General features: G+C 40.4%; 1 protein-coding gene across 1 annotated transcript in view; it reads left to right on the forward strand.

Annotated features, from left to right (window-relative positions):
- Positions 1-14,042, forward strand: part of LOC130209805 (neuronal acetylcholine receptor subunit alpha-7-like) — a 35,791-nt gene extending 21,749 nt beyond the window's left edge. The window contains exons 5-9 of the mRNA XM_056439657.1: positions 7,766-8,013; positions 8,939-9,133; positions 9,534-9,620; positions 11,127-11,236; positions 11,360-14,042. Coding sequence (XP_056295632.1) covers positions 7,766-8,013; positions 8,939-9,133; positions 9,534-9,620; positions 11,127-11,236; positions 11,360-11,977 — 1,258 coding nt within the window. The 3' untranslated portion in view covers positions 11,978-14,042. The remainder of the gene's footprint in view (positions 1-7,765; positions 8,014-8,938; positions 9,134-9,533; positions 9,621-11,126; positions 11,237-11,359) is intronic.
- Positions 14,043-14,318: the final 276 nt, after the last annotated feature.

Raw genomic sequence — 14,318 nt, forward strand, 5'->3', positions numbered from 1 at the left:
TTGGCATGCTTGAGTTGGAGACGCATGAGTCTGAGTGTGAGACTGAGGCGGAAGTGACACGAAGAGATGGATTCAATTGCAGAGAGGGATTTAATTACACAGATAGGATATGTGAAGCAGCTTGTAAAACAGAAACTTGATGGATTTGAAGACATTAAGTGAGATTTAGAGGGAAAGACAGCTTCGCAGTCTTCATTGATGCTACTTTGTGGATGGAGCCTCAGATGTTTCTCCTCATTCCCGTGTTTCCCCCCAATACAACACACTCAAACACATGCGCATGAAAGGGAATACGAGGACAAAACCAAGGTTTTGGGGCATTAACCCAAATTTTAAAAGCTCAGCTTTCAGACCTGCCAGGATTACTCATTCTAATCTCCCTGCTCCCTCCGCCTCTCCTCCTCCCTCTCTACCTCTATCATGCATCTCATTTTACCATCTCTCTTCTCATCTCATTTGTTGTGTCTCCCTCCGTCTCTTTTTCATAACTCACTGTCTCACTATAATTCACTCGATTCAATCAAGTCTTTTCCTCCATTCTTTATTTTTTATTTTTTATCGTTTCCAGGCTTCACCGAACTCCCCAAATAAATCCTCCCAGCTCAACTGTCTCTGTCACGTACCTCTGACACCTGCCCTCTCTTATGCTGCGTGTTACTCTGCTACATGTTCAATCACGCATGAAAAAACAACAACCCTGTTGTCTCTACTGGAGGAAAGATAAGAGGAGCCTGGTTTTGTGAACATAACATAGAACATTGCAGACTGGAGTTTATGTCCCACATGTTGTTAGGTTTGGGCTTCGAAAGCATTTAGTTAAGACATGAGAAGTGTATTATTTTGGTTAAATACGAAACAGGATTAAGCTGTGCTTACCAAATTAAAAGCCAGCATGCTAAAACTGTCACAATGACGATGCTAACATGCCTATATTGAATATCTATTATCTGCTATTTAGCACTTAACAAACTATTCAGATGATGATGGTGGAAATGTCAATGCAGATATGTGGTCATTGACAAAAGTAACCTTTTGGCTCCAGCTGAGTAAGGGGTCAACAAAGTTATTACAGATCATCCCCAGAGGAACCGTGAATATCTTTACAATATCATGTACCAATCCATCGAGCCGATATTGAGATATTTTACTGGATAAACGAACACTTTGATTGGCTCCTGGCGTAGCGGAAAGGTCAGGGGAAAGTCATTAGGTTTGATCCTCTAATTATAATAAATATATGAACAAATTGATATGTCAATCCCTAGATAGTCAGCATATTTCCACAGTTTACAGATTTTGTCCCTGTTTGTTTGGTGTATATAATGTGATAAGCATTCTGTTTCTGGTTTTAAGGAACATTTGTTGTCTATAAATGTAAATTTCAGAAGAAAGGATTGAAAACAGAAAGGTATTCATTGTAACTGGTTAAAAACAACCACACATGGATGACTCAGCTTAGCTAATCGAGGGAAAAAAAGCAGTGCTAGTCTTCAGTTAACCCTTGTGTTGCCTTCGGGTCATTTTGACCCGATTCAATATTTAACCCTCCTGTCGTCTTCGGGTCCATTTGACCCGATTCAATGTTTAATGTCGGTGTTCTTTCGGGAGTCAACAAACAAACATAAAGTACCTCACACTTAAACTTGGAAAACAATATTAATTCTAATAATTTTCTGGAGATTTTAATAGCTGGGGTCATATTGACCTCAAGGGTAAAATATGTTCGAAACATAAAGGTAACAGGAGGGTTAAACATTGAATCGGGTCATATTGACCCGAAGGCGACAGGAGGGTGAAACATTGAATCGGGTCAAATTGACCCGAAGGCAACACAAGGGTTAAGGACTATTGCTCTATGACGTTAGAAATGATGAACGTTGAAGTGAAGAAGAAGATTCAGTTTAGAAATGAAAATGTACAGTTTTCAGCAATAATATGGTTTCGCTGCTGGAAACACAGAAAGACACCTAACCAGTTACACCACACACACATATAAGCTCTCATGTCTCAAATACACAGTAAATACACACAGGCACACAAGTTGCAAACACGGCCACTCTTAACCAGCCTATCACACGCACGCCGCCACACAATTACAGACCGTAATGGCACAACATGCAACATTACACGCGGGCCATCAGTGCGCAGCCGATAACACGCTCATCTTCCTGTGTTGAAGAGCAGATGCATTTAGGTTTACTAGCATGCAGCACAGTCAGGACCAAGTCATAAATCCCTTCATTAATTTACACTGTTTTAAGATGAAGTTAATTATGTTTAGGAGTGCTGAGATTAAATGTCATAATGCTTTCAAAGAAAAGAGGAGCGAGATGAAGGAAAATCTGATGTTGACTTTGATGAGTCATTCGGCTCATGTCATGAAATGTGTAAAATCGCTCATATGGCTCTCATATTGTGCTCACACTCACCCACGTGGTCTACAATGAGGTTTCACGCATGGGTAATCTAGACTGTGAGTCATGATTTGCAATATTTCAATCATATCAATGCATAGTGCCTGGGTACATTATTTTGTAACTCGCCAATAATGGGTGATAGCGTTTTTGTTTTTGTACTGGGATTGAAGGATGATCTTCCAATTCAGATCAAATAATTTTAATTACTCAGCTCATGAAAAGTGAACCTTGTGATAATCAATGGAAGATTTTGATAGATATTGAATATTCTAATATTCACAAGAAGGTTATGACAAAGGATAAATGCGTGTGGCCTCTACAGAGGTTCATGTTTACGATGAAGCTCAACCACTTCACTGATGAGATCAGACTCCAGCTCGTCTGCTGTTTGTGTGTCAGGGGAGCAAGAATTGCCGTGTGTTTCAAGTTTTTATTTGCTTGAGATGAACACTTTAAATTAAAATGTAAATGCATCCAATTACAGCCACAAGGCTGATTTCCATTGTCCCCCTGCCAGAATGTACAGGCTGAGTGTTCTAGAGGATAAGGTCATGCTAAAGTGCAGTAGTAATAAACTACAATCAATTATAGTCTATTGCTAAAGTGTGCGTGATTGTGTTTGTATAAGAATATCCAAATCTGAAACAGCAATGTAAGCCGTTGACCTCTCTCATGAGAGGAGAAAGCCAATGCTCTCACTTGACTGGGGATCAATGAGCCACATGAAGGACGTCCAGCTCAGATAAACTACAGACAGAATCCTGCAAGAAGTAACAGTAGCTGTACAACACAGAGCGAGCATTGGGACAGACCAGAAAGATGGAAAAGGAATTAGTTGAATAAATGGTTAGTCAGAGGGATTATTTAGATGGTCGGATGGTTGAATGAACGGACAGATGGACTGATGTGATGACTGTTCTGTGATCCCTTGAATAAATAAATAGACTGGGGGGAAAAAACAATACACGCATGCACGTTTTCAAAGTGCGTTTTGGTTTTTAATGACCCCCATGAAGAAGATGTGACAGTAATGAATGTTTCTGTGAATTTGTAAATGAGGTCTAACCCAATGTTTTCCATAACTCTAAGGCTCCTCTTATTCTAAATACATTTTCCTGCAAAATGTGCAAGGTGAGCATCCAGAAGACTCTGAGACAATCCAGTGCAATCCTAGTCTAATAAAGGATAAGCCTCTGGGGCGAGGGGCTATATTTCAGAGGTTCTGGTGTAGACAGTCGATATCTAGGCCAATATTTCCCGTTTCCTTGCGCCGCTCATTGTTTACACTCTAATTAGCAACCTGAGATTTGAGACAACATGTACAATTGGAGGATTTCAGACTTTACAAGCACATTTTCTATTTCTATTTGCCCAGAGGTTCTGCACAATTGCAAAATCTGTTATAAAGATCAGAAATAATGAAGTGCTCATAATACACAATGATTTTGACAATGACAGTACTCTCTCTCTCTCGTGTGTATGTGTTGTACGAGAACACTCCCGTTCTCCCAGGGCTATCACTTGCTCAGTAGTACGCATATTGAATGGTTAAAATGTGAACACAATAAAAACAAATTGAAATATTTTCCAACAATTAATATAGTATTTATGTGTGTCTGAAAGTAATGTTTCTGATTAAATGAGACAGTTGTTTGCAGGATGATTATATCTTGAAGCAAGCTACAATACAGTAAATTCAAAGCATTTCTCAAATTAAATCTAATTGATCTTTTTCAGATAACTATAAATATCTTGTATTGTTCTTAATATCCCCTTTTTATGCACAGAGATAACTTTTTCAAGATATGTCCTTTCCAATAAACACACGCAGTCCAGGACATGCTTAATATATGTAAGCACTGAAGGAAATGTGCACACCTTCAGATGAAGTAAGGCCAAAGCTTTAATAATTCATCGCGCGGCTCCGCCTTGGCCGACCCACACATCCCCCCAGCCACAGCTGATAGCAACACAGACAGAAGAGAAATAAATCACCACACTTTAAGCCCCAGCCAAGCGGTAAATCACTCAATCTTGAGCAAAGGCAGTCACAGATAAAATGGGTCCATCGACACATTCTGTTAAGATGCACGCCACGTTCTTTTGTCAGGGCTGAAAGAGTTTCCAGGATGTTTCAGACACCCAGGCGTTATCTCTCTCGCTGGGGTCTGCATTGTGCGTGTGTTGATTTGTGTGTGTGCACGTATTGGTGTAGTGTGTGTGTCCTTATGTTGTGTATGTATCTAGAGTTCAGTCTGTGGGGTTGATTTCTGAATTGGTGTGGATCGTAAAGTAAGAAGGATTTCAAAATGCTTTTATGGATTTTAGGATTTGCTATTCTTTGCAACACCAGGCCGCACAGAAGGAAAGGTTGCCCTTTTTTTCTTCATTATTTCTACCAACATGTTCGACTACCTAAGGCTGTTCATCAAATGAGACAATTTGAGAGACATAAAACAATAACATAAAAGGGTGAATGGATTAATCGTTAAAGGATGATGATTAGTTGCTGTAACGCCCTGTTCGTTGTCTCCTCTGTCTCCTTGATTGTTTAATGCCCGGCCCCTGCCCTCAGCCACTCATGTTCCTCTGATTGTTTAATGCCCTGCACCTGCCCTCAGCCACTCTTGTCTCGTTAGTGTCTCATGCCTACCTCTCCTCCCTATATATTGTGCCTGTCTTTCCCTTGTCTTCTGATGGATTGTTGTCTTTAGTTCTGTCTTCCTTGTTCTCCTTGAGCCTTCTCGCTGTACCTGCCTGTCTTAGTATCTATCGCTGACCTGAGTTTTTGTCTGGAACCTTTTGCCTCAGTCAAAAGTAGTGATGGTGAGCTGAAGCCTCATAAGAAAGGGTTCATTTCTCGAAGCTTCATGTGCTCATGAAACCACCTACTGGCCAAGTGTATAATCACAGGCAGCTGTATCTGAACCACATAATGTGATGCATTGAATTTGTGTGTCTGTTATGGCTGCTGGGATCTGGGAATGACTATGAATTACAAAAATGTATGACCAAATAATTTCTGTACATAAATTATCACATATGTGCATAATAAAATATGTTTTGAATGTATTCTGTGTGTGTAAATGTTCCCAAAATGGTAGTATCATATGATATGGCAGGTTGTGTAATAATGTTATGTGTGTTATGTCACTTTAGGAAAATGGCATGGGCTTAAGCAGGCAGAGGACAGTGAACGTGTGTAACTAGGAAGTGGGGACTGAATATGCTTGTGTAACTTGGACAGTGATGTACAGGACAGGGGACATTTTATTCATTTTTATTCAGAAATAACAGTTTCTCAACAGTTCCATCTTATCACCTATCCTTCTCTCCTCACTCTCCTAACTCTCCAAACTATCTCTCTCTCTAAACTCTCCAAACTCTCAACCCACATTTTGAATGGAGCCTGAGGGGTTTATATTGCTGTCAAACCTCCCGGCAAAATCTGAACCACTTCCAGAAGCAGTCACGTGGTACAGCCGGGCAGCGAGGCTTCGGACGTCATCATGTTTGTCTCCTCCCCTAAATGAAGCAAGCCTCGATACGCGCTTCGAGGAAACGCCCCCTCCATTACTCGACACACGCTTCGAAGCGTCGGCACATCTCGTAACAACACTAGTCAAAAGAGTTGTTGTTATTTACCTGGAGTCCTGTTCCTCTGCGCATGAGCTCTTGCCCCTCGCTACCCGTGACAGTTTCCTCCTCCTTATTTTTAACCGTATTCAAGATGTTCAAAGGGATTCTATCCCCAATCAAATTTAAAACTATCTAATGTTGGCACATTGATGAGCTAAATTCTCATTTTCTTTCTTTCAGTATTTATTTTACCAAAATGTTTTTCATTTTTCTAAATCCCAAACTGTTTTAACTTGATGTTTTCTTTTAATAGGATGATGTTACCCTGAATGTCACATGTTTTGTATACAACTCAACTATCCTGTAAGGTTTTTATTCGGTTACCTTCATGCAGACTGTCGACAGATCTGAGCAAAAAATCTATAAAATGTCTTCTGGGTGAAACAATTATGCAACTGTAAATGTGGGACATGTGTATCCAGATGACATTCAGTTAAGTACCACTAGTTTCTCGGTTGGAGTTAAAAGGATAATCCAACACAAATATAGAACAATGATGCATTCTACTTGCTATATTTTGCTTCCATATATTTTGCTTCCATAGTTTTTCTGTTCTAAGATGGGCCCTGATCAGCTGTTCCAGCTGTTCCAGAAGAGCTGATCAGAGTTTTTTCATCAACTCAGAGTTTACTCACTCCGAGTTATGTTGAATGAAAAAAGCCATCAACAAGGGAGTGCATTTTAACCTCTTTTTAACAAAACGGTAACTGAAGATGAAATACATAGAACAATAGACATAAGAGACAAGATTGAAAGCTCACAATCTGATCCAGTAATAATGTCTTGGGTGATTTAAAGGATTAAATACTATGGCTATAAAATGTTAGACATTTTATTTTGATCTTTAGTGTTGTTAAAACACGTTAACTATACACATCCTTTTTAAATAACTCACTTTCCCTTTTTCACGTTCAATTTTTATTCTACAGCTGCACCTCGATACTGCAAGATTAGATATTTTAACATATAATCTTCGATATTTTGGGAATTATAATCCATCAGTGATAGCTGACATCAGCTGAGTATATATATATATATATATATATATAAAACTCCCACTTGCAAAAATAAAGACATGCCCAGGTTTAATTTTGAGCCGAGGGTGACTCATAATTTTATTAATATTTAAACGTGAGGGGGGAAAAACCTGCAGTAACTTTACATTTTCCTGAGTAACAAATATATACAAATTATATAAATAATATACAATATCCTAACTAATATAGATTTACATTCCAAACGCAAGTAAACCTTTTTTTTAAAATATGCGACGTTACACGCTGCATTACTGACTGAATGATTGAGGAAATGAAACCGTGTGCCTGGCTCTGTAAGAGGGAGGAGAGAGAGAAACCCCTAAACTTAACTTTAACAGGAGTTTAAGTAACCTCTTTATCTAGAACTAAAATCCCAGAGTTTCTCTCTTCTAAGGTTGAACAAACTAAAAGTTTGTACTAAACACATAAACAAGTAGCAATGCAGAGGAAAGGAGATACTTCCTTCCAGCTAGTTGCAACAGTGGAGAATTCATTTCTATGAAAACGGTTTTGTCCGTATATACAAAAAAACAAAACCTATTTCAAAGTAATTGCAGCATGTCAAAAACAACTAAAAAGGCAATAAAGAGATATCAGAGAGATGGAGCTGCAGCTCTAAACCTGTTGAAACCTGTTGAAGACACACAGTATTCTCTCTTATTCTCCCCCCAGTGCGGACGAGCGGTTTGATGCCACCCTCCACACCAACGTCCTGGTGAATGCATCCGGCTACTGCCAGTACATCCCCCCTGGCATCTTGAAGAGCACCTGCTACATCGACGTGCGTTGGTTCCCTTTCGACGTGCAAAAGTGTGACTTGAAGTTTGGCTCGTGGACGCACAGCGGCTGGCTGCTGGACCTCCAGATGCTGGATGTGGACACATCCAACTACATACCCAATGGGGAGTGGGACCTTGTGGGTAAGAGAGAGATGCACTGTTATGCTGCAAGTACAGACACATATTCTGATGACTGTACTTGATGTGTAATCATAGTTACACAACTAATGTGTAGTATATTTGATTATATGAATATATTAACTTAAAACTGATTCCTCTAGTTTACTGCGATGAGATACACACTTTTGAAAAGATTTCTTCAGGGGGTATAACAATATGGCTGCTGTTTAAGTCCATGCAATACAATGTTGTTTACTCCATCTTTTAACTCCTTAAGTCAAGATGCTCAACCATCCCAACTTGACACAAACTCTCTCTTGGTCCGGACTCCTTGTTGTCCCTTTCTAACTCGCTGGGTAGCGCATCAAAACTATGACTATACTACTATCATACTAGCAGTAAACATGTGGTTAACGCTGTGAACGTAATATGTGTAGGTTTAGGTCATACATCCACTTGGTGAGGTTTAGGGAAAAGAGATGTTGGTTTGGGTCTTTTATATAAGTGATTTTCCAGTGGGCTATCAATTTGAATTGTTGATTGATGAGCTAGAAAGAGGAGAGTTTGTTGATGACCTTCCAAGCCGGGTGTTTCTAGTGCCGGTGCCGCCGGGGTGGTTAGTTTGCTTAAAATGGGTGTCAGACGGCACCAGATGGCGTGCAGTAGGACTGTTTGACATGTTGGCAGGTGTGTAGCCAGGCCATATGTGAGAGCAGCACTCCACATCCTCAGAGTTGGAGTCCAAGGTGAGATAGATCAACGATCAAAAATCTGATCTGACTTCTGTTCTTCTTGCATGCTTAACATTTCAGCTAACAATACAAAGAGAAGATAATAAAGCACAGTTTCGAGCCTGGTTTAAGCACATTAAAGACGCTACTAAGTCTTGAATTACTTTAGTAGTCTACAAAACCGACCTGACCTGTATGTTGTGCTTCTCTCGTAGGGGTGCCAGCCAAGCGCAATGAGCTATATTACGACTGCTGTAAGGAGCCCTACCCGGATGTGACGTTCACGGTCACCATGCGCCGCAGGACGCTATATTACGGCCTCAATTTGCTCATCCCATGTGTGCTGATGTCTGGCTTGGCCCTGCTGGTCTTTCTACTTCCGGCAGACTCCGGGGAAAAGATTTCTCTGGGTGAGGGGGGCTTAAGCATACACAAACACACTTGTTATTGATGAAAAGACTTTGCTTTGCAAAACATTTGAAAACTGTAATATCAATTCATGTAAGAAAGGTAGAAAGAAGGTGAAGATGCTCGCCAAGTTTTTAAGTACCAGGCTTTTGGCAAGTTAAAGAAACTTGGAGTAATCAACAGCAACATACAACATTTGTATTTACTTTGCTCACACAATTCAACAGCGATGCACACTCAAACTTGTGCGTGCATATTTGTCTTCATGAATCATACAGCAAGCCGTGAATGCATGCAAGAACGTAACTGACAAGTAATTACAGGAATGATTTAATCCACCAGTGACCCTGATGACATCATCATGTACCTGCTCATGTTCTCTGTCTCTCTCTCGGTCTCAAGGCATCACTGTGCTCCTTTCGCTCACTGTCTTCATGCTTCTGGTCGCAGAGATCATGCCGGCCACGTCCGACTCTGTTCCTCTCATCGGTGGGTTGTATTTATGTGTTTGTGTCGTCATGCATGTAGAACCACCTGGTGATTCCTTCCTGTGGAAGTGACACCGGCACGCCTAAGAATACATTTTTCAATGAAATATATCTCACCAGAGAAACTGGACTTTACCTCTGAGTATGTATTGCACTTCCAGCAAACACCATTTGTGCAAAACATGCATTCATTACTTACATGTTTACCTCTCTATATAATGCAAATGGTCTTCTGAAAAAAGTATATATAAAAAAAAACATTTTGATGTCTCGCTGGACTTTAGTTTGAGAAGCCTGAGCGCATCTACACATAATTCAGAGCACCCATGGATGGGGTTGAGTAAATCGGGGGGCCATAAGGAAGTGTAATATGTCTGATTCTCCACTGGCATGAAGGAAAGAAAGTTAGGAGAAGAAATAATGTATGGGGAAAGAGAAGGAAGAGATTTTGGGGCTAAAGATCTCAGAAAGAAGGTTGAAAAGACTTTGTGGTTATCACTAAGAACTCATCAGGCCAAGATTAAATCTAACTTTTGGGAGGGGGGGGGGGGGCAGTGTTTTAACATACTTTGAATGATAACTGCAGTCCTGTATATAATGTTTCACATCAGTTTCACTTGATCAAAGTGAAATATATTGTACATTATATGAGGGTAGTGATGTGAGAGTTTTGGTCGGGCTGCACATGGTCAATACGACATCAATGCAATGATAGCTGGCCTCACTGAACTTGACAAATGCTTCATCAATAGAGCAATTAATCTGTCTTTTTGTATTTCCCTCGACCTCAACACAAGGCCAACTGGGACACTTTTAGCAGCCTTGTTAAAATGACTCATGCCTCTTTACAGCACAGTGGCTGAATGTGAGTTATTGTAGCTGCTTGAGCTTGAATGTAAAGATATAAAGCCAGTTTGAATCAGGCCATATGTCTTGTATCATCAGCCCTTAATCACCAGATAATCATAGCATCTATTTAATTGTAGTTATTTAGTCAGACTGTTTTTTATTCTATTTCAAGGTCATTTGTCTCAGGTCCTTTTAGTTCTGTTCAGTATAATTTCATTTTAAATGTAGTTATAACTGTATATTTGTAATGTCTCCTGGTTATGTTTTAAATTATTGTACACCCTATCTCTAGGCAGTGAGACACGCACACACACACACACACACACACACACAGGGGGGGGGGGGGTGTAGGTGTGTGTGTTTGTGTGTGTGTACATGCTAGGAAAGAGCAGTTATCCCTCTAGAACCAGAACCTCTCTCCCCCCCTCTCTCTCTGTCCTCCCCCATGGCAATATAACATATTGCTTAAATTGATCAGACTTGCTTTCCTTTCATGGTAATGTGTGAAATCAACCTTTTTTGGAATAAATTCAAGTTGAATGTTTTACTTGTTGAAACATATTAATTACTGTGACCATGGGTTAGTTCAAGGGAGGGGGCGTGGCCTTATATGTATCTGTGAGCTAAACTAAAAGGATTGTTGTTGTTGTCTATGCAGCCCAGTACTTTGCCAGCACCATGATGATAGTCGGGATGTCCGTGGTGGTGACAGTTATTGTGCTGCAGTTTCACCATCATGACCCTCACGGAGGCAAGATGCCCAAGTGGGTGAGTGACTGGAACTTATCGAATCAGATAATATCACATAATAATAATGATCATCAACACAAATACCGATGTTTATATGAGTGTGATTTTGTGTGTGCACACCGCTGACATCTGTCCTTTCAGGTTCGGGTGGTCCTGCTGAACTGGTGTGCTTGGTTTCTCCGTATGAAACAACCTGGCGATGAGCGCAAGCGGCCTGGTTACAAGTACAGTCACAACTCCCAGCACCACTCCAGCTCCGGCTCTATAGAGATGGGTGCCGTTCCAAGCCTCACTCTGCCTCTCTCGCAGACATCCGGCCCACCTTGCACCACAGGCACCTCCAACGGTTCCATGAGCCTCTACTTTAGCAATTACCACCCCATAGAAGGCCCGCACTGCCCGCCTTCTAGCGACTCCGGGGTAGCGCTCGGGGGGCTTGCCCATGGCTCCCCAAGTGATGAGGCTGAGCCATCTGGAGGAGTTGGCAGTTGTGTCGGAGGCATGGGGATGGGAGTTGGACCAGGGTTGGGAGTCCTCCCACCAGAGATCCAACGCATCTTGGAGGAGGTGTCGTACATAGCCCAGCGGTTCCGGGACCAGGACAGGTCTGAGGCCGTCTGCGGCGAGTGGAAGTTTGCAGCGGCGGTGGTGGACCGGCTGTGCCTGGTGGCCTTCTCTCTCTTCTCCATCATTTGCACATTCACCATCCTCATGTCAGCACCCAACTTCATAGAGGCCGTTTCCAAGGACTTCACATAGCTAATTGCAGCAGCGGGATAGAAAGAAGGAAGAGGGCAAGAGATTGGGGTTAAAGAAGAGATTGAGAGAGAAAGTGCATGTGGGGAAGGAAACAATGAAGGGTGCAGTGTGTGGTCCCCAACCTACAGTCTGGTCACTAAAGTTGGGCCACTCAGGGTTTTATGGAAAAAATGTACTCTCAAAACTCATGAAAGTAAATGGAGCCTTGCAACTCTGCCAAGCTGCTAATTCATGTAGTCATTTAGAGCCAAAAAGGAAACAAAATATTTATGATTGATAAGTAAGTAATTACAATTAATAACAAATCCTTATGTTACATTAGCACATTCCATATCAAGAATAGAAACAGACATGCATTGTGTTGATGTCGTAAATAAATTGTTGCTCTCGAGAAGAGGAAAAAGAGTTGGACATGCCGACTAAAGAGCAACCCCGGGGGAACTATCAGCAAAAGGTTGTGAATCACTGGGGCATTAGAGGAGGGCAATGCATAGTTTTCTTCTTTACATTGAGTAATATATCAATAAGGGAAAGATAAAGTGGCAGCTAATTGTCTTTTCTCTGTCAACAGTGTTAATATCATTGTTTTATTTGTAGTATTCATTTTTTTAAACTGCTTCATTTACTGAACAACAACTCATACAGCACCACACTCCATCCACCTCATTGCCTCACCTCGACTATCTTTGTTCTAAGTGTACAAATGCACAAATGTAAAGATATCCCCTCAGTCTGAGTTCATTATAATGTTACGGTTAGTTATTAAAAATTAAATGTTTCACTGTGAATGTGATTGTGTTTGCGGAAAATTGGATCAACACAGCTTTGGATACCGTTCATCTCTAACATAAGTATAGAGGCATTTTCTTTCTTCATCATACTAGGAATGCTTATTTAGGATCACTTTGTCTGTTTTTAATTTAGCCAATAGAATCTGTTACATAATAAGAACAGTTTGTGACAGTGTAATAATGGCACCTCCAACATGTTGTATCAAAAAGCACTGTGTTGACTGGTGTGTACTGGTGTTGACGAGTAAAACAAAATACACTACACAGGTTTCTTTCTGAATTATAGTCAAATACTGTATGATGCGCAGTACATCCTTTAACCATGCGGTCTGAAACTACATGTACAAGTTATTCATTTAACTGTAGAAACAGATCAAGTACCGTAAAAGTTGTCTAACTGCTGTGAATCCATATCTATGTACCTTGTTGGACCTGTACATACGTGATCACTGGAAGTAAAGAGTGATATGACTTTTGAATCTCTGGCCCCAGAGACAATGGCCATGAGGTGCGACGGCAAGAAGAAAACCTCACAACCGCATCCGCCACCATATTGCTGGAGAATATACTGCAGATTTATAAAAGGCCCTTTGGTGTAAATAAGTTTTGTCCATGTGCTTAGTGCCTCCTCTTTGCCGTAACCACAGTCATTGGTCTCTTTATCTGTTATTCCAAGTGTGAATTGTTGTCTTTCTATGTGATTAAAGCCTATTTATTCTCTGTATAGCAGCCTCTGGATAGATCTGTGGGGACAGACAGTAGACTAAGCCATATACATTAACTGTGGTGAGTAAATTGAAATCACAGCGTGTAATAAGGCTTCCATAGCATTATCCTTTATCACACAAATAGCTAAAACTTTGCTTAGATTGCTACAGCTGCTGGGTCAAATACATCCTGGCTGTGAAACAGTTGCATTAATAGCATGATAGTACCATATTTAAAGATGAGCACAAACACAATGTCACCATCAGTGTCATCACTGAAAATAACGTCTCCAGCTTTCATGACATCATGTTGATTGGATGGGATGTCAACCATTTTGAAAAGGTCAAACCGTTAAAGAACCTGGTCAGGACAAGACTAATATAATGTGAAAGTTTCATTAGATTGTGGTAGAAATTGTTTTTGGTCTAGGGTAAGAGGATCAATTATTGATCGAGAGTGAATCAAATTCTGAGCACCCAAAAAAATACTCCAGAATGAACAATGTGGGTCATGTTTTCCTTCTTTCAGTTGTTTGATGTTCTGTAATAAATAAAGCAGAACCAATATTTCAGGAAAATGCATTTATTCCTTTCAAGTAAAAGTGAACTTTATTTCCTTTTCTGCCGTACGTATGATCGTAATGCTGTTTCTTTTAGACCACTTTGGTATCTCTGCTACAAGTATAATTTAGAAAAACAAGGTTTAGAAATATGAGGATGAAAACAAATGATGACATTTTGATAGGAACAAATATAATGCAAATAGAGATTAAAAAAAGGTGTGATTATGAGGAAATATTTTCAAGAAATATAAATGTGTAGTTTAGTTTTCAAGCAAGTCTG

This window comes from Pseudoliparis swirei, chromosome 19 (genome assembly GCF_029220125.1).
Source record: "Pseudoliparis swirei isolate HS2019 ecotype Mariana Trench chromosome 19, NWPU_hadal_v1, whole genome shotgun sequence".
In the NCBI taxonomy this organism is placed as follows: Eukaryota; Metazoa; Chordata; class Actinopteri; order Perciformes; family Liparidae; genus Pseudoliparis; species Pseudoliparis swirei.